Source organism: Bombus fervidus, chromosome 13 (genome assembly GCF_041682495.2).
Source record: "Bombus fervidus isolate BK054 chromosome 13, iyBomFerv1, whole genome shotgun sequence".
In the NCBI taxonomy this organism is placed as follows: domain Eukaryota; kingdom Metazoa; phylum Arthropoda; class Insecta; order Hymenoptera; family Apidae; genus Bombus; species Bombus fervidus.
The window spans coordinates 6169055-6191166 of record NC_091529.1 but is presented as its reverse complement, the minus strand read 5'-3'; the positions used below and the strand labels follow the sequence as shown (position 1 = coordinate 6191166).

General features: G+C 40.0%; 1 protein-coding gene across 3 annotated transcripts in view; it reads left to right on the top strand.

Moving 5' to 3' along the window:
* The window catches only part of LOC139993526 (venom dipeptidyl peptidase 4), a 317337-nt gene that overhangs the window by 99119 nt on the left and 196106 nt on the right, over positions 1-22112 (top strand). For all 3 annotated transcript variants that reach the window (XM_072015337.1, XM_072015338.1, XM_072015335.1), the window contains 2 exons: positions 2544-2638; positions 3133-3207. In XM_072015337.1, the coding sequence (XP_071871438.1) occupies positions 2544-2638; positions 3133-3207 (170 nt within the window). The remainder of the gene's footprint in view (positions 1-2543; positions 2639-3132; positions 3208-22112) is intronic.

Below are 22112 nucleotides of genomic sequence, written 5' to 3'. Positions count from 1 at the left end.
TTATTTTCGTCTTTAAAAGATTGAATTATATATATCAGGTTTCGTGAAATGTTTTATTAGTCTGCTCTCTCTTTACAAACGTTTCCTTTGTAATGCTATCGTATATCTCATTTATACGTAATTATTGTTAGGCGTTAAACAGATACATTATTTCAGTCAATTAAAATTGATTTTCAAATGGAAATATTTTTCCGTATACAAGTCATATCTTTTATCGATATGGAAAGATACGTGGATAAATATTTGTACACTGTGTAATCAATTATAATTTGATATCTACAAATGGAAATAAAAATAATTCTGTATCGTATAGCGGAGCACGCATACACGAATATAGATTTATTACACTGTGAATAAAACAAAATAGATAGATAAAAAGTTACATGCAAAATGTGTAGGCAGCTGGATACCTTTGATCGATTTTATATGATTTAAACATAAAAAAAAGGTTATCGAATAAAATAAACATCACGATAGTTGAAAAACAAAAAAAGAATAAAAGCAACGTACATCGCTTTGTTACACGCTAGCAAAAAGTACAAGAAACCTTCTTTCTCTGCCTACAAAATTTCATCAAATTTCATTTTAAAAATAAAACGTGAAACACGCGAGACAGTTTTGTGATCAATTCAATACAATCTTCGTTGTACCTGAGACCGTGCATTTTTTACTCTATCACACGTTACCGAAACACAAGTTTATCCCACTTTTTATCTAAATCTTCAGCCTTGCGCTAGGTACATAAAATTCACGTTCGTTCGCATATAAAAATTCAATACGCGAACGCCTAGAATTTGTTAATGTTGAGGTTATTAGATGTATGTGAATACAAAGGAACGCGTGGATAAATTGTAAGGTAGAAAATATATATTTTAAATACTGAAGTGTAAATACAAATCGGAATATAACATGAGCTGATCCAGATCCCCACGTTAGCAGTGTTACCCTATGACTGAAAACCCTGAAGCCAACGTTGCCTATCTACTCCGTTTATGGTTTGCCTTCGACGCGGTCTTTTGTCTATAGGCTGTCGATGACTTCAGTGCTTGAGAAAACTAAAAGACCAGATGTAGAGTTTTCTTAGAAGTTCAACGCTTCAACAGTTAAGAATCGTTATCGCTATTTCATCGTTTCTACTTGGAAGCCGATCTTCTTTCTTTCGTTCGTTCATTGTCTCTGGCGCAAATGACGTTGTTGGTCCACCGGACCGGATATTTAAAAATCTCGTAGGTTCATAGTTTCACGCGGTGATACAGCACGCAATGACACGGTAAGGGAACACCAGCAGAAATATCCCCGGGCGATTGGGCTACTGGCTTGACGTTTATATTGGCCTCTCGATATATCGGGCCCGTGGAAACCGGGTATCGGTTACAGGTGCGCTGCCCATGGTGAAACCTTGTTAATCCGGAGTAATTGGGAATAGATGTGGTTAATGGTTAAAGGAGGGCCGCGGATTATTGCGGTTTGATTTTCGTTACGATGGGGCAAAACTTCGTCAATTCGGGTTAATTAGAAACTAGAGGCAGGGATTAGGTGTATTAATAGGGTTAAACCGAGGATTGATAGCGGTGCGATCGAGAAAAGATTGATGATAGCGGCCGCCTGTCCAACTTCCGGTCCCCTTTTAAACAACCGTCCAGTTTCTGTGGGTACGCAGCATCCACGAAGATATTCCTTTCAAAGATTAAAACTTATACGCATCTTTCAATGATTAATCGACTGGAGTTGGCAACTAAGTAATTGTGGATTTTGTCAATACCACCTAATGACAAAATCCGCAATCACTTAGTTGCGGATCCAATAGTTGTGAGCGGACAACGATCTAAAGTATATACGCAACGAATATGGTGGAAATTATTTGCAAGAATTTTAAAACGCGATAACCAATTCACGATTATATAATGGTTTACGAAAGTATTTGAAATGGTAGAAATTCTTGGCGAATATATTGCGTGCGCTGTATGCAACATTTTGGAATTTCATTATCACAACATTGTTAACGAGAAACGATTATCGTGATTGCATTGAGGTTCATTTGTTGACCAATCTGAAAGTTTGAAAGCAAGGCTATATATATATAGGAATTAGAAAATGTTTAGAACAGATATGTTAAATAAATGATATAATCATATATATATATAGGAATTAGAAAATGTTTAGAAAAGATATGTTAAATAAATGATATATTTCTTTGTACGGTCTAAGCAAAGAATTTGAGGTGTTGAAGCGAATTTTCTGAAGATCTTGATGTTTGTGCGATTAAATGGCAGTTTAAACGCTTGTTTAATTCATTCAAATATTCGTTGTAAACCAGCTAATTAAACGAATAAAGGGATCCTTTGTTGGAACGAGTTAGAACAGGTAATTCGATATTTTGTCAGAAGCATTGCTTCTTCAATCAGTGGCGATCCCATCGAGGGCAATATCAAAGTAATTTCATTTTATCGAGGCAATTCCTTTTTTTTTCTCGTCGCAACAAAAGCTCGCGTGTCTCTCAACGGAGATGGCAACGGAAATACACGTGACCATTTCTGTCGCAGGAAACGAGATACTGTATCGCGATGAAGCTGGAAATCTCCTGATCTATAATGTCACATCGAGGAAGCCGAGGAAAATCTTAGACTCGAGTAATAACGTGAGTATAACGTGTTCCTCTTCTATTCTTTTGTCCACCGCCAACAAGAAATATCTCTACTTGTCGAAAAAATAATCTACTTCTCCCTATTCGATATTTATTTGTACGTGTTTGATATTCGATTGTATTTATCGTATACGCGACGTTTTAAGATTAATTTAGATCCAATTTCAAGCTACGGATTAAATGAACATATGCAATTCATATAAAAAAAAAAAAAAGAAAAAACACAAATCTGGGGCAATTATCGCGTACAATATATGTGCAATATGATTTACACGTGATTTGTTTGTGCAGAAATATTGTACGTACAAAAATAGAATTAGGTAGCGAATGTGTTGATAAAATTATTAGAAAAATCGTTGGACTATCTGAATTTTATTTTTATGAAGAGGATTAACGAAATTCTACGTGACATTGCAATAAATTTTGCAAAAGATTCTCTAGAAATATAATGTGATTAATATTTATTGTGGTCTGCGTTTAATTTTCAGGCGCTGATATCGAGCTTCGATCATCAACTCTCAGCCGACCGAAAATACCTTCTGCTGGCCCTCGACTACCAGAAGGTAAGCTACATTTACGCGGCACATTGAACTAGAATCCGGTCTTTATCGGCGCCAGGAGCTGGCAGAAATGAAAATTTCGCCGTTATGATGCCGCGGATGGGCCGGAACTGCGAATAAATTTCGAATAGACTGACCGACGAAATTACCTCGTTTGATAGGTTTCGATCAATACTCGCACCTGCTAGTCATTTACATCGGCGGACAAAAGTGGACCAACGATAGGCGAATTGCAAAATCGTTTCTAACATAGCTGAAAAAAATGGTAAAAGTAGCTGGAAGAAAATTTGTATGCAAACAAGAAGTAAAAAGTAGAAAATTAAGCAAACTCTCGGCGATGAAGATGAACGATCCTCTCGCGATGAGTTCGATGAATTTAATTCGAGTTCCGGCTTCAAACTTTTCCACCGATTCTAGTGGAACCAAGAATTCCGTTTTTCAAGTTTTCTTTCGTCCGAGGGAATTGAGGATTCATTTTCAGAAGTTTTTCTTCGTTAAGCCGAGCTAGGCGATTCCATTTTTCGAATCTCCTTTATTAAGGCGACCCACAACCGAGTTTTGGATGTATGTAAATATGCCAAACTTCACCAGCCATTTTCTTCCAAACTACTTGTCCAAATTGTATAACTTACGCTCTAACAAAATTTTACCGTACTATTCGAAAAGTCAGAATTTATGATAAAACATCGATTCATCGATATTGTCAATTTAATATCTCAATTAAATTAACTTGTATATTTTAGTTCTCGTGGTCTCGGGAAAATTTATCCACTTGCAGTTCTCATTATCGTAATCAAGTAAAATTTATCCAATCTGGTTATTTCACTAAGATTTACATCGACATAAAGGAATAATCTTTTTTCCCAATTTTTCAATCGTGAGTTTCTTTAACCCTTGTACAAGTATAATTGCCATTCTTTTATTATATTTATTGCGCGAAATGCGAATCAACTTATTCATGAGTCAACTTATTACTGTAGCAAGATTTACGGAGAAAAGCCACCTCTTTCTCGCATTTTTGAGTTATGAGCTGTTCTTTTAACCGTTGACCTATAGCTTTCATTCTTCGAGGAACTTCGTTCACTGTTGCAAGACGGGAATTTCATTTGGCGCATTACATCGGCAACTTCGTTTCTTAGCAAGTTTAACGCATCGATCAGACTGTAGACGTTGGCGTACGTTTCGATCTGAATGTGTAACAAGATAATGGCCATTATGGACTCGTTGTTACGGTTCTCCATTTCCTGGTGACTGCATCCGGTGTATAGCGATCGTATTCGAGCCGGTTTACAAGGGAAAATAAAAGGGCCTCCTTGCTGCACTATAACGCGGGACAGTTGTTTTATCACCCTTGAAGTTTACATTTGCATTTAAATGAATCGAAAGCCGACGCGGCGACGAGAATAGGATTCGTGCTTTTTTTTCGGCCTTGGTTACCGTGAAAACTGTTGGACCTGCGGATTATTTGAAATTCACCGGTTTGGCCGTGGAAAAACACCGAATTTCGTTTTGAGGTTTCGATACCGTTTTTCCGCTAACACCTGTCGGTTTGCTTGCTTCGCAAACTCAATTACGTATCTCGTTATTGCAAAATAATTGCGCGATTTGACGCGTTGCATATCAACGCTATCAGCTCGGTTTACACTATCGAAACAGGGACATAACGAAAAGAAATGAAAGTAAAACGTAAAGCAAATAAAAGGTAGGGGGGGGGGGGAAATTTACAATGAGAATGATAGCTTTTTTGATTCGTTCGAATTCAACGAATAAACGAAATTTCTTCTCCCTGTTATATAGACGGTGGATTTCTATGCGATTTTCTATTTTTATTAATATAACTAAAGAAATGGAACATTGGAATATTATTTAGATTTTTCCACGTTACGTGGCTTTTCTGTGTTTTTTGTACTTTGAAATTTTCATTGTAAATCTGTAGAAATCCGCAGTGTTCCGTTGAGTATTCGCATATTTTAGCCGATTTGTAGCAGATAAATGTTGACGAAAAATACGTAAGAGCGTTGTCCAGGTACTTTCGAGAAACAGTATATTTATTTAATTCTGATCCGCTTTCCGGATGTTATTTGGAACAATTTCTATGGCGTTATTTCTAGCGCGACTTTTCTGGTAGCCGAAAGCAAGCCAATTTTTCGATGTTTCCGCGCGAACGAGGATTATCAAGTTTCGAAGTTATATCGAGGCTGGAAAAGTTTGCCACGCGTATCACCAGATATAGCGAGTAGACTTTTAGCCCGTATCGAACGCATCGTGTGTGGCCTAGTTCGCCACTAATAAACCGGAGAATGTGCCAGAAATTACGACCCTCGAATATTTTTGAATCGACTTGTCGATGCAGCATGAACTTCCTTCTCTGCTACTTTACTCGCGCAACTTACTTCTTAAAATCGACTGTGCCAAAATTGGGTCCAACTTTAGCCTGGGTTAAGGTTAGCTTACGACCAGACCTCTCGACCAACGTTTCAATCTTTTCTTTCCAAGCCGCGATGCTCGAGGACGACACGAGATACAAGGTCGATTTAAAATTTCGCATTTTTTCGTTTCATTCGTCGTCAACCATTATTTGTAAAAGAAAAAAAAATATATATATATATTTTGGTCGTACATCTCTGACGTGAAAATTGGAAAGTTCGTAAAAATTGAAACCGATCAATTCAATTCTTGTACACGTGAATTACCGAAGCTCGAAGTTATCTCTGGTTGCCACTGGTCCTATTAGATTCCGTTAAGACGCCGTGTGAGCCACTCGACGTAAATAGTAAAGTGATCATCGATGACGAATGCGACCATACGCAGAATGTTGTTGGGACACGTGTTCCACTGTAATTCCTAGCGCAGAATGCCAAAGCACGGTGTGCGTGGAACAGATACACACCAAATACCATATAATGCCTGACATGCATAGCGCCTACGCAGGCGGACGATGGTTCTGGCTTCCTAGTCTCCTCTCGCCATTCAGCAGCACGCATAATCGACCAACAGGAGGTAGGTACCATCCTACACACTGCCTCGGCCCAATTGCATACATTATAGACCACTGTATCCCAAATCTCTTCTACCCTTCAGCCCTGTCTCGCAGTTACACCTCTCTCCACTTATCTGGTTCTCACAGTATTTCTCTCGGAAGAACAGTCCTTTTGTTTTCTCTAATTTTATGCGTTTCTGTGGAACGTGCGCTTTATCAGTCGTGTACGTGGTTTACTTAGCCAGCTGAGTGTTAGGCGAGAACGTTAGTCGAACATAAAACGCTAACACGTAAAATGTAAAATACGAAATAATGGAAGAAATCGAACAACGATGTATGTTTATGAATTCATGAATATTTTTGTAATAGTGTTTTTCTAATGAAATATATTACTGTCGTAGTTGTTCTTAGCTCTACAGTTCTTGCTATAATTCTAAACTAATTCTAAGCTTCCCACAGGTCTCGAACGCGTTGAGAAACTTCCAAATTCGAACTAAACGCGATTATCTATTTTAATCGGAGTAGAACGTCGTAATTATAGTTCCAAATGCGTTTTCATATCCAGCAGAATTAATTTCGAGTGGAAAGAACGAGCGTCGGAGGAGGTAGTTTTAAACTTTCGGTTGGCACTGTGTTTGCTCGGGCCACTGTGAATGCAAAATGAAACAGCGAAGGAAGAAAGGGAAACCGAAACTCTATCCTTGATACGAGACATCCGAATCACGTTCATTCATCGATCGAAGGACAAAAAATTCAGCGAATCGCGTGGACATCCACGACGATTTGCATCGAAGTGGCGTGTTTATCGTAGACGGTTCGTTAAGGAGCGGTACGAGGACAGGATGCATCCTCCGGTTGGAAATCCAGTTGGCCTGCATGGTCGTACATAACTCAGGATTTCACGTGCAGCGGTAACAGGATGGTCCGCGGATCGTTGCCGCTGTACACGCAGGTCGTGGAACCGAAATGCTGGGGCACGGTTCGCGTACAAATGTTGCGAAACTAGGAGCTGAAGAGTAGAGGGGCGGAGAGGGGAGGAGAAGACTGCGGGGGTTGCTGGCGAAATGCAGACAAATAGGAAAAGAAGAGGACACGGACTGGATGAAGGGAGGCTGGCAGTGGTACGGGCGACAAAACGAAGAGAAGAGGCGGAGGCGAGAGCGCAGCCGGTGCAACGTGATTCTAAAATAAATCTATTGGATTTTGAATTTGAATACGGGACACGAGCGCGGCCGACGTTGTATTACGTACAGGAACACGAATAGAGGCCGTCTAAACAGCTCACAGATATTGCTTTTTGAAACGTACACAGGGCCTGGTGCGCGCTCGATATATGCACGTCGATTGGCGTGCTGAATTTTTTAACTGCAAGGCGAAAGAGCGCGTGGTAATTTCGCTCGATGTACATGTCGATTGGAAAATATTACAGCTTCGTGTTTGAGTTTGTTGGAAGGTTCATGACATGATTAAGAACGATTGCCATTTTTTTTTCGTTGAGAGAAAGAGACAGAGAGTTACAATTTACAGCTGGCAATGTTTATTTTAGAATCAATTCCACCGATGTCATATAATAACGAGATTTATCGCTTGTCGAGCTACACACGACGTTTTAAACGTCAATTGTGCAATTAGAAATTTGGAAATGAAACTTTTTAAGGAAACAGTTCAGCACTAGGACACGTTCATGGGGCAAAAATCTCATATCTAGTGGCGGATACGGTTTGTATTTTCTTAAATGACGACGCGTGATCATCGTTCGTTAAGGTATAATTTTCATTCGTAATTTCGTCGCTAAATCAAAGTCGGTCAGAAGCAAGCAAATAGCTGGATACTTTCTAGAGCTATATATATATGAAATCAAAGCGGAGTATCGGTTTTCGAAGGAAGAACTCGGTGTTCTCCACGAATTTTATACGACCCTCGAGGCGTTCTTCAGCGTCTCATCGTCAAAGGATCGCCTGTAATGAGGCCTGCCCCGAGCACTGTCCTGTTTCTCGAAATCCTCTTAATTCGCGCCGGAATAGTCATTTCCAACGGTTCCCTTCAGGTACTTGCTCCAGTTTCACAACTGCGAATATCTCGATCGCTTCCTCCTTCTCGCTTCTTTATCCGTTTATATTTTTCGCTCTATTCTCGATAGTTTCGTGGCGCGGACTTTTATTTGCCAACGCTATTTACGGTGCATCGAATAATTTCGTAGACGTTGGTTTAAAAAAAGTTTCGCCCTTACGATACGTAGACGGGGAGAACCGAAGAAAGTTTCGGGATTAAGAAGAAGCGCGACGAACGGTGCTCGGGGCGATATTAGTTAAAGGAATTTCAAGGGGCTGTATTTACGATATCGCCGCGTGATTGCGAGGGAAGCAGCCATCGCGGTAAGCTGTTTGGTCTACCCTTCTGGACGATACGATGCAGCTGCCGTTGAAATGCACGCGGAGACCAGCCAGCGGTTCTCAGCTCTCTCGAATATACCTCGTCGAATACTAATGCGAGGTTTGAAATTCGTTCAGCTTTCCGTGCACGAGCCCGAACGAGTCCTCCCCGCGGTCCTTTTACTCGTTTTCCAATTGAAATTACGAGCCCTCGATGAGCGTGATGTCCGATTCCACGGCTGTACAGCCTGATCCAACATTGACTGACTTTTCAACCACAGTGCGTCTTTGCTGCGTTTCAGGGTAAATACGAGCGTGAATGCGATGGTTTCAGAATTCGTTTAATGCCGTTGTTAATGGCCGTGTGTTTTTGAGGCTAATTCGAGGATTTCATTTGTAGATTTTAGACGTCGTTGGAATACACAGTACGATAAACAATTTTGTACGTTTGTTTTATCAAATATGATCTCATATTCTTGAATTGCTATACGAAAATAGCAGCTTAGGTTGGATTCTTTTCGTTGGTGTCTTCTTGTATTCGCGTGTCTTAAGTGCGATTTGTAGATTCAATTATAGGTTAGATAAAAATCATGAAGTAAGCAAGTAGGTTAGGTTAGGATTGCTTTCTTGGTGTCTTGTATTTGCGTAGCTTAAGAGTATACCGAGAATTTAATTACAGATTGGAGGAAAATCGTCAAATAGACAAGTAGGTTAGGTTAGAATTCTTTTACTGGTGTCTTGTGTCTACGTAGCTTAAAAGTAACTCGAGGATTTAATTATAAGATAGATAAGAATCGTCAAATAAGCAAGTAGGTTAGGTTAGAATTCTTTTATTGCTGTCTCGTATTTGTGTAGTTTAAGAGACAATTTGAGGATTTAATTATAGGTTAGTTAGATATCATCAAGCAAATAAGTAGGTTAGGTTAGAATACTTTTTATTTGCCTCTTGTATTTGCACGTTTTAAGAATGAACCGAGGATTTGATTACAGGTTAAGTAAATGTCATCAAATAAATATCAGAGTAATTAGTTTTGTACTTTCGCTGCTAAATATAATTTGATGCTCCTGAATTGGTATGTGTAGATGATAAGTCATATTAGAAACGAGGTGCTTAACAATGCGATTTCTTTTCCTCGGTCTTTTGATATTAAAAGGGGGCCGGGAAGTTGGAGTAATGGGAGTGGGCGCGGCATTACCGGCACGCAATTAATCATAGTGATTAATGCCATCCTGTGCAGCAATTAATGCGTGTAATTAATGACAAATGTTATTATTATCGCCGAGTCACTCGGAGTGAACGATCAGATGTAGTTAAGTGAGCCTCCTCACGAGCGAACGAGGAAACTCATCGATTAATTCGATACGTAAACTCGACCCACAGATCGACAATATCACATCGCATTAATCTTTCAATTTCCATAACTCAGATTGTTCATTTCTATCTTTATTGATACGATCGAACATGACATCTTTATACGTATTATATCCTCTACATCCAAATGGCTATTCGTGCTTTCGTACTAATCTTCTACTAAACGTATGTTTGCAATAAATGTTTCATCATTTCTGTATACATTTCCATATTGGCTCCAAATTTCGCCGATATAATCGTCGTGTTCCATTACAACCCTAATGAAATCTTCCAGTGTTTCATGTAACGCGCGTAACATATAGATACGAAATCTTTTTTTACGTAAATATTCCATTACTTTGATCAGCGTAACAACGAAGATGATGTACCATTACGCTGCTCATGACATATTCAAACAATTTCTCACAACGCGTACAGGATAGATACGAAATCCGTTTTATGCTAAATATTCAATTACTTTCGTGAATCGATGGTATCCGAATATTAGGAAAATCGGTACGAGCGGGAAGTCCCTTGTACCAGATGAATCGCATAACTAAATTAATGAAAGAACGTCGATCGTACGTGGCAATCAACGATCGAAACGCGGCCTCTTTGGTTCGCGGTAAATAAACGCGCGCGTGTCAGTTGGAAAAATAATACTAATTGGAGCGAGGGAAGCTCACAATGGCCGTCTAATGAATTTCCGGTTGCGAGTGTACACGCGTAAACAAGTTTGCTGATTATTGGAATTTTCCATGCGCAGGTTAGCGCCGACAGACAGACGGGGAGGAATAGGGTAAACGAACACAAAAAAGGAGGAAGATAAAAGGATAGGTAGAGCGAGAAAGAGGGTGGCACACGACTGAACACGAATAGAAAGGTTGCCTCGTGGCAAAAAGGAAAGCTACGAAAGAGAATATTGCTGCGCCACCACCCGGTCCTTGCATCATTAGAGGATGCTCCGCTTGCATGATACCATGTCACGTTGCTCGCCGCATAATGTGTACCTTCTGCGTGGAGTTTTATCTTGCGACGTGTATCGCGCGCATTTAATGAAGTCACGCCGACAAGTTTCAAACACCCATGGCGGAAAATCGGTCTCGTGCCGCGATCTCTGCTCGTTAACGCCGTGTGCCATCCCCCTGGTTGCTCGTGCTTTTCTTTCTTCGCTTTCCTACAGCACCCTGCACCCTGTTTTCTTTCTTCTTTTTTTTTTTTTCTGGAATAAGAAAAAGTATTTATCGGAGGTTTACCGTAAAAAGAGCTGTTTGACACGGTTTCTTATGGTAGTCTGCGTGATAGATCGGCTTAGAGATGTTTTCTATAGCGTAGTTTCACATCTCGTTCTTTAGGCTTTTGGAAAATTTCGAAATTATTGCTACCTTGTTAATGGACTATAGATATCAGGTTGTCCGAAAAGTGGCTTTCTTTCGCAAACGTGTTTTTTATAACAGTGCACCTTTATACAAGCGTGACACCAAGTCTGTGAAATGTCGCGGTGTTTATCTCGACAGAACAAAATGGATCGTACGTAATTCGACAAAATAATATAAAACAAAATACGTTGTACGTTTATTATTTCCTTATAAGACGAAAGAAACTTTTCGGACAACCTAATACTTATGCCAATTCATACCCTTATTAATTAAATTTTAATTAGCGCTATACCTTGAGATTCTCCGTAAATGTGTAAGTGTTGGTGGTCTATTAGCGAGAAATTGCCAAAATTCTCGAACAAAGCGCTAACTGGAGCAACTAACTGAACGCCAATTTTTTGGATATTAAAATAAATGGAACAGGTTGAAGTAAAGAATTCGCGATCGCTTGTTGGTACTTTCGTCTTTTAAGCACGAGAATCCAGGCTTACTTTTGCGTGAAACTGTACGGTAGAGGGGGAGGAGGGGCAGAAAATCGCGCGTTATTTTGTAGCAGCGGAACGATAAACGTCGGATGTCGTTATAATGCAGCATAGTCGGTTATCAGCGCATACTCCCCCGACACGATGTTTACACAATGCGTCGTCGTGCTTTTTGCACGTCCAATAAATGTTGCCGTGTGCCCGGCATTAATCATAACGCCGATCAAATTGCAATAAACGCGAGGGAAATAAAAAAGACGTCGACACATAGCGTTCTATCGTACGAATCCAATAACTTGGATCGCTAAAATCTCATTTGCATTCAACGGTATGATACATTTACAATTATTACGATTTTATTTTTAAAAAAAGTAAAAAAGAAAAAAAATAAAAAAAAAAAAATAGCGTGCCAAGTTAATTTACCACCGTCCAAATTTTGTATTAGCTATATGTATATTCACGAATTCAAATCAATTTTAATATAAAAGTTTTACTTCGTTGCATTCGATTACTAGCCATACTGATTCGTGAAAATGTTCGATCGCTTTAAGCGTCGTTTAGATTTTCCATGTGTTCTCTGATTGACATAATTCCTTTCTATTATATCTTACTGACACCACACTTTCTAATCTTCTTTATTTCCAAATATTAGCTTGTTCGAAATGTTCTTTCATTTTATAAGGAAATCATAGATGCACAATGTTTTTTGTTTTTGTATTAGTTTATTGAATTATGCAACATGAAAATAGAAATAGAACGAAATTGATTATTCCTAATTCAATAAAATAACATAAAACAGAAATTGTTGTTCATCTATTATCACCTTATGAAACGAAAGAAACTTTTCGGACAACCTAATACATCTTAGAACGCGCGAATAAATGTATCATTCTGTTTGCAGAAAAAGATGCAAAATCATAATGATTATATAATCGGTAGAAACTTGTACGTTCTAAATTTATCTTATAAATAACGTTTAGAACGCTTTTATCCCTCAATTCGCACGATCCAGATATCGTTCACGATCCACTTTTGATTCACCAGGGAACACTTGTTCCTTCTACGAAGTCCAAAGGATAGAGTGTCCCTTAGACGTTTTCAAAGGTATCCATTAAGCGCGGAACAGCTAAATGACGAGCAGGGAGGCTATAAAGCTCCGAGTACCTGGTTCTCAACCGATGACCATGAAGATTTAACACTTCTGGTCATTGCAAAGAAGTGTCATCTTATTTATTCAACGCACATCCACTTCGTAGAACCGGATCACATAGCTTTTGTTCAAAGTCAATTCTAATCTGGTCACGTTGCCCTGTAAAATCGGTTGCAAATGATACCAGTAATCATTCTTTCTTTCTTTTTTACTTTTCGTGGTCGCCCGAACGAAAGAAATGTCTGTCAGGTGGATTGGGATCGTTTTATATTCCGTTTTACGATTTTGCAATTGTAGGACGAATGATCGGAGAGCAAAAGGAGAATTTCGATGGAATAGGTTTTATACTAGCGATTTGTGTGTGATTTCGTGGATCGTTGATGGGATTAGGGATGGCGGAAGCAGCGATTGGATCGTACGAGGGTCATTTTGTCGGTTGAAACTTCCATAGAGGAATTTGTGTTTGTAAGCGAGGTAGAAGAGGTTGGATTCTCGGTTTACTCGCATCCTCGAATCTTGTGACCGTGTCGTAGATTGGAAGTGCATTGGAGAAGAAATCTCGAGGCGAACCTGTGATCGTCACACTGCTTAAAATAATTAGAGGATTTCTTTCCTATCTATTTCATCTTTATATCCACCCATTGTGTCTGTATATTTGCTCTCAATGATTGTATCACAGTACATGCTTATCACGATAGAGTAGGCAATTTTTATAAACGCAAGTGTTCTTCCATTTGCAACGCTATCCGCAGAAATAAAACGCTTTATCCATGTTCGATTGGATGAAAAGATTGTGAAGGATTCAATATAATCGAACATGGTTGGATCCTAACATAGGCTACTGTAGGATCTTACCACTACAGTTAGTTTATCAACAATAAACTGATTAAACGGATGTTGATTAAACAGGACACGATGGTTGTTTAACGTGAACTAATCACAGAACTCTTCACCATAGATCCAACGCTCTCTCTCTCTCACGCGGATCACACTCTCTCGACAACGCTAGCAACACTATCTCCCTGACTTCTCGATTCACACTCCCTGACTTCTCGATTCACACTCCCTGGCTTCTCAACTGACACTGTTTATAGTTCGCCCGATATCTCTTAGGCCTTTTGTCCACGATACTACACTACGTACAACGTGATAAATGTAAGAACAAGGCGATTGAATTTCACGAGCAAATATCTCTCTAACGCGAAAAATCGTAATATACGTAAAAGATTCGTACGAAATTACATCCTCGCCCCGACGAGTAATTATATCGAGGACAACGATCGATTATTCCTACGCGTTACGGCGGAAAAAGAAAAAGCTGGAACGAAACGCGACGGAGAGGAAGAAATAAGCATTTTGCTCGGACTCTTCGAACGAGACGGATCATTTCGAAGCGTAACAGCTGCATCATGGTAAAAAAAACACTGTCTCATTAATTCACCGCGGGTTGGCCGATTAATTAATCATTACGTTTGCGGGACGTCGGATGAATGAGCCAGCTAGATTGAAAACGTGCTCCAGCCAGCACGTAACTGCAATGAACTATGGGAAACGGATGACCGATCAATTACCGCGGAAACCCTTTGACGGTGGCCACAAAGAACAACGGACTCGACGCCGCGCCGCGACTCTGGTCGAGGGAGGACGACAAGAAGCCCTTAGCAAAATTCCACCATGGACCCGTCCCCATTAAAATGTCAACGCGATCGAGCGTAACACAAACTGGTTCTGTGTATCGATTCACTTGAACTCAAATTCTCTTCGTTCGTCCTCCTCTTTCCCTTTCCTCTCTTTTTCACTTTTATTTTACATTCATACCGATTCCCTTTCTTTTATGTTACTTTTATCTTTGTTCTGCCATCTCTGATCCCTCTTATTCTCCTAGCTTTCGGTTCTACCAATTCTTCATTTTTGTACGTTCGTATATTTTGTTCTATTCGTCGTTCCTCTGCCTCTACCTTTGATCCTTCTATGATTTTCAACGACATCAATTTTTCATTCTCTTTAATCTTCTCCCCTTTTCATTTTTTCCGATTCCCCTTTTCTCTCATTTTTCATCTTCTCGCTGTCACGGTTCTACCTAGCTTTGACTATATTTCAATTATAACGCGGCAATTATTTTTTCCATTCCACTCTGTCAGTTTTTCTTCATCTTCGCCTTTCCCTGTTTCACGACGATGCCTTCCCTGCTTCTCCTTTTTCCTCCTTCGACCATCCTTGCTTCGAATCTCGTTGTTTCTGTATCCTGCAATCGCGCTAATCGATCCTCCCTTTTCTCTGTCGCGGTCCTTCCATTTCTTCTTCGTCTTCTCTCCATTATCTTGCTCTCTCCTTTTTCCGATATCGGTAATATTCGATCGCAATTATTTACGAACCAGTGTTCCCACCGCCGAAGCTCCGGCGTTGAATAGTCGTTTCACCGGTGAATTATACATGGACTAAATGAGATTATGTATAATTTCTGGCGTACTTTGATTCAGTCCCGACGAATTCCACTTCACTCGGCTGCCTGCCCATTTGCGTTGGGTAACGTTCGAGGAGCTCGGCCGTTCCGCAACACCGAGCCAATTATACGAAGCCTTGGTCGAGTTACTGCTACTTCGCGAGTTCAATGGATTTCAACGATGTTTCATCTTTCGCACACATTCTTGCATCCCACTAGTATACTCCGCTAGCATTACACGCTTGATTGCAATTGACGATGAGATAATGTAGCGCGCAACGTACCTTTTATCTTCCATCAAAGCTTGTCGCAAATTGTCATCATAGACTTGCAGCTGATTTGCTTAAACATCTAATATAAAAGATGAGTTTCTTCCTTGCTGGCAAAACCTTCTGTCGACAGTTCGATTATATCTTCCGTGGACTTTGACTTCCAACTGGCACGTTGCAGATGGAATGAATAAAAGGAGAACGCGGTAGATGTAATCGATAAGTGGAATGCCGATAATGAGAATCTTTCAACCTCATCGTCGAGAACTTTGCCAGAGCCTTTCGCTTGGATTCTGGTCTTCTTACCACCGCGCTGGACGACTTGTAAATTCTTTCCGAAAGAGTGTTCAGTATGCGAGTTCGAATTCTTGCGCGCCCGTAAGAAATTCGAAGGTGCGAGAGCGACTAACGCGCGCATGATACGCGAAAAGGAAATACAAATATTCAAAGCGTGGTATCTGTTTGTTACGATATCTTCTCATTTCTTCAAGTGTATTCGCCGAGATAGAAGTTTACATAAACGAAGAAGAGTGGTTGTAGAAAACACTGTAAGTGCTTAGAAACAAGGTTTCCAGCGTCAGGGGAAAGGCGACTTATGCGTTAACGCAGCGTAACCCAAATTCCTGAAAAGGAAAAGTGTATCTATAGAAAACTTCGTATACACCATCTGTTAGTTGTAAAGGAAACTAACCGTTCCATTCATTTAGATAGATATCATTCGTTTAAACAGACAGTTCGTTTCTTCGATGGACTATAACGTGACCCAATTCGAGGAAAGTTATCCTGGCTTGAAAAGCGCTGGTAGAAAATACTGCGAGTGCCGAGAAACCGGTTTTTCAAGAGGAAAGGGAAACTTGTGCGTTAACGTAGTTGAAATTGGAGAAAAACTAAACTGTATTTGTAAAGAATCTCGAATGCGCCGTCTCTTAATCGTAAAGAGAATTCGATATTTCATTCGTCTCAGACAGCTGGCGTTCTTCTAAATAGACAAAAGCCAAGAAACGAGTGATCAACGTTTAACAGAGTTGTTAATGACAATGTTTTTTAATTTTCTCTGAAAATATTCTCAGCCTATGAGTAACGTGTTCGATAACGTATCGACGATTAAACGATCCAAGAGACATCAAGAAGTTGTTGAACTAATCTTAGAATGGATCGATCTTCATTCACTCGCGCGATGTTCTCAGCGAAGGACACTGTTTGCCGAAGCCAATCTATCTCGAAGACGAGATCTCGATTCTCGTCTTGCTGATTCCATCTTCTACCGACGTTCTTGCTAATTATGTTCGCGCATGTTGGCATAGTTCTGTCTCGCAGTTTGCTCCTTAGCCCTCTGCTGGGCTGAATTATCGCGTAGACGTTTCAATCACGCCAGTCAATCAAACATCCGCGGCCTTACGTACTATTTACATTATTAGGCGTAGTCGATTTCGCGATTCGGTAGCTGGAGTTTGTAATTAGAACTAGGCAACGAGGCGTTTACCAGGCATGTAAATATGAAACCGGAATTTTTGTATAGAAAATACACGTTTATTGTATGATAATGATTAAAAATATTTTATTCGAAGTATTGCCCATCGCTAGCTATACATTTTTCCCACCTGTCTGGCAATTGGTGGATGCCACGCCAAAAAAACTGTCGCTCTTTTGAGGCAAACCAGTCATCGAGCCATTTTCGTACATTTTCGTAAGAAGTGAAGTGCTGGTCAGAAAGTGCGTGTCCCATCGATGCAAATAAATAGTAATCGGACGGAGCTAAGTCTGGTGAGTAAGCCGCGTGCGAAAGTATTTCCCAACTGAACGCTTCAATCGTTTCCTTGACCGGTTTTGCTGTATGTGATGGTGCATTATCACGAAGCAAAATTACTTTGTATTGCCTTTTTTGATATTCTGGTCGTTTTTCACGCAAAGCTTGATTCAAATCGATCATTTGTTGTCGGTAGCGCTCAGTATTAACGGTTCCGCCAGGTTTTAACAGCTCATAATAGATCATACCCTTCTGATCCCACCAAACACAGAGCATTGTCTTCCGTCCATAGCGATTTGGTCTTGTAGTCGATGTCGGTGGTTCGCCTGGAGCTACCCATGATCTTTTACGCTTAGGATTCTCAAAATATATCCACTTTTCATCGCCAGTCACAATTCGGTGGAGAAATGACTTTCTTTTGTATCTGGCGAACAGCATTTCGCAAGTGGTTTTTCGGTTTTCCTGCTGTCTTTCATTCGGTTCATGTGGAACCCATTTTCCCACCTTCTGGATCTTTCCCATGGCTTTCAAACGTATGGAGACGGCTTCTCGTGTCACGTTTAATTGATCAGCGAGTTGTCGTTGCGTTTGAGCGTCATTCTCATCCAACGATGCTTGCAATTCTCTGTCTTGAAACTTTTTCGGTGGTCTTCCACGTTCTTCGTTCCTCGCGTCAAAATTGCCACTTCTAAATTTTTTAAACCACTCAAAGCATTGTGATTTACCCAGAGCATGCTCACCGTAAGCTTCGACAAGCATTCGATGCGATTCTGCAGCAGTTTTCTTCAAATGGTAACAGAAAATCAATGCTGTCCGCAAATCGTAGTTTCCAGGCACAAAATTCGACATGTTCAACGCTATTACAAACTATGCTGTTGTATGAAACTTGTATTGTTCTGAGTCGAAAATGTTTGTGAGATGTCAACAAAGACTTGTGGCATCAATGACGCAGTTTAGTGATAACTACATTATCAGCTAGGGCTATAGGCAAATTCCGGTTTCATACTTACAGACCTGATAAGTGGTAGGAATGCCGCTTAGTCAGCGGAGACGCTGTATATAAAGCTTGGAAATAATCGACCACCGGACACAATTACAATTTTTCGTGTTTCTTCGCTCGTTTCGTACATATTTCATCGCTGAAACGGGAGTTTAATCGCGAAAATTTGAAGCCAACCGTGAAAAATCTCTCGCTTTTCTATGTGAAATGCCGAGATAACTTTGCTTAGATTTTTTTCCGCTTAGTTGATTTATTAACGCGTAGTGTGTAAAAAAGGAGGGGAACAAAATGAAAGGAAACGTCGGCTTTTAAACATTTCCTTCTTTGGGCAGAGAACTCGTAATAAATAATTAATTTTCAAAATTTCAAGCTTGCAACCGCGAACGAATTTTCCGCTCTTCCGTGTAAAATAACGAGATTCTGTCAAGAAAGCTGCTTTCGTATCGTCGGAAAAATCTGAACTTTTGCTGTACCGGTTTAAATTGGCACTCATAGGGATATCTAGTCTGTGTTACCTTTTGTTCGAACGATAAAAAATGTTCGTACTCGCTTAAGCGTCAACCAAAGAAGACATAAAGCACGAGATTCGTCTCTCGACCGTTACTTTGCCTAAAAAATACTCCCATAGACGAGCGTAGATCTTCTGTAAAGAGAAATACCTTGCTCAGTAACGAATACAAAGAAAGTTCGTTTTACGTCGAAACCGAACGCAGAAGCGATAAATTTCGTTTCGAACGGAAGACAACTGTCTAATTACGCGAGATCCTATCAATTTCGAAATGTAACAGTGACGTTACAATGGCCAACGGACGAAGACGGTGAAGATCGAATGACGGAGCAGCCGAACTGAACTACCAAGTTTCCATTAGTTTTAACCAATTTCGAACTTATGTCGGCAGAAAAGGGGGATGTAATTCTAGCGGAATAAACGTGTTCGAGACACCTAATTGGTTTTCGAAAATATTGCGACGAGTTGGATCGAGGCTTGTTTCGTTCGGCTGATTGGCGATGGACCGGTTGCTCGCGAAAGAAACGTTGATCGAGGCAAGTTTCGAAGTTTCTTTCTCTCTTTGGGACGAAACGAAGTGACGAGTATGTCACGCCGAGCGAAAATGCTTGAAATCGCTTGTCGTTGTAAGGGTGTAAATCCTCGCCCCGAAGATTGATTCGATTTAGAGAAAATTGCACGAGATATCTATCAAATCTTTGTTTCTATGTGTTCTTGATCCTTTCCTTTCCTTTCTCTTTGACGTTACCAACTCTGATAAAATCTTCCTTTCACCCCTGATTCTCTCAATCGACCTTTATTCGACCGCCTTCCAATTCGTCAAGGATCAAATGACCAAATTCTCTTTCCTTTCTTTTTTTCTTTTTTTTTTTTTTTGCGATAAAATTTTCGTTCACCCGGTTCCTGTCGTAAATACGAAAGCTGTAGACCTAAGGTCTCGAGTAATACGATTTCGTACGCGGTCTTGGAATTCTCATATTGTGTACCAGGGGAAGTATTACGTTTCTCGAGGCAGCACGAGCTCCTCGAATAATCATGAAACGCAGCTGCAAATAGCGCAACGACGCTCTTTCTAGGCTTGTTTGTTAGTCGGCTAGTTTCTATGGGGTGGTCGCGTGACATTTACATTCGAGGCAGAACGAGTTATTGCGTTTCGCCGTGGTAGCGAGATTTATAGTTGACGCGTCGCTTAGAGCTATGTACGAGCGCGCGTACTTTTTCTTTTCTAACGGCTTTGAAAATCGACAGACCAACCGGTGAAGCGTTTTGCTCCATTTTCGATCGCCGGAACAAATAGAAATACAGTGAGCCGGCTTGGTGGTTACCGTGCCATGGGGATATCCAATGGAAAAGTCGAAGGAATCGACCGTTCGTTTCCCCCTAACCTTCTCCGCCGTCCATTCCCATTGTATCTTTGACGTTTATTGTTTAATAAATTTTTCAGAAATTTATGGACTTTATTGTTCGCTCGCTCCTTCCTCCGAGAACAACCAACCGGCCTGTAAAACGATAGGAAAACTAAGAATCGTTTGCGAACGCGATATTTCTGCTGAAATAATTTTATGTCTTTCGTAGTCATCGTCCTACATCGATAATTGCCGAGCGATTGACTTTTACCGTTCTGTTCCGTTTCACGTTCAGTTGAAATAAAATTAACATTGTGCAGGAAATATATTTATTTACATGTCCTCCATTCGTTACAGAGTCGAGCGAAAGATCGCGGAAAAATCGCGTTGGCGTTGAAAAATTTGGAGAAAGTGCGTTACAGATTGAATGGGATAGAAATTTCGTGGAAGAATATCCAATACTTTGTGGAAATCCATTGCGCGTGTTAGAATGAGATTTAAGGAATTACACTTCGATGTTTTCAAACTTCGTTGAGGTTATTAGATGAATGTGAATAAAGGAACGCGTGGATAAATTGTAAGGTAGAAAATATATTTTAAAATACTGAAGTGTAAATACAAATCCGAATATAATTGAGCTGATCCAGATCCGCACGCTAGCAGTGTTACCCTATGACTGAAAACCCTGAAGCTAACGTTGCCTGTGTATAGTTTATGGTCTGTCTGCGGCCCAGTCTTTTGTCTACACGCTGTCGATGGCTTCAGTGCTTGAGAAAACTAAAAGACCAGATGTAGAGTTTTTTTAGAAGTGGTGATTACTTCAATAAACTTTATAGCAATGATAGGATTTAAGCGGAAGAGGAAATAACAATGTACTAAGCAAATTCTTATAATTTATACCTATTTTCATGATGTAATTTCATTCTCAGTTGGAGATTAAAATCGACTGTCTGATTAAATTTCATTGTCTGGTTGGAATTTAACGTGAATTATACGCATATTCATAATAACCCACATAATTAGTATTATTCTCACTACTGACGGCGAAGAACAATATTAAATGCGAACAATGCAGCTAAAAGTCGCAGGGGAGGTGTACGAACGTTATTTTACAATTTTCCTGTAAACATGATAAGCGTGTCTGAGTCAACAAGTACAATTCAATAATGCAAATTGATAGAATACAAGGAAATAAATGTATAAATGAATTAATGGAAGGCTGGCATGGTATTCGTAACTGAATCGGTAACCAGAGATTTCGTGTATATTATGATCTTTTTACTTTGTAAATGCACGATATTAATGGTTTCGTATAAATTATCATTGATTTTATTATCGACCTGCAACATATTCTGTGTGTAGCTAAAATTCCGCGCAGAATGTACCAACATTCGTCCGAACGAACCTAAAAGCTAAAAGATGACACGAATAAATTACCGAATCTCACAAATTTCAATAAAATGAGAAGCCCTAAGATGATTGGTTTAATCGGATCTACTCCCGTCTGATTCGTTCATCAACAGCAATAAGGATTATCTTTACAAGGAATTTCTAATTCTTCGCTTATGAACTTCGCTGTATTAACTTTCCCTGACGTAAAACGTTAAATTAAAAATCAATCTTCCTTCTGTCGGATGTTTGCTCGCCTCCTCAAAAAAAAAGAAAAAAAAAAAAGAAGGAAAAGAAAAACGCGAAACAACCTAACCCAACCATCCATGAAAGACAGCCCGAGGCGCTATCCGCTCTCGACATCCACGAACCGGAAGTGCGCAAGAAAGGAGGTACACGACACCTCGTATCCCCGTGTTCTCTATGGGTCTAAGATAAATCGTAGTTTTAGCGTGGGTCACGTCCGCTCGTTAATGTATTCAGAGTCACTAA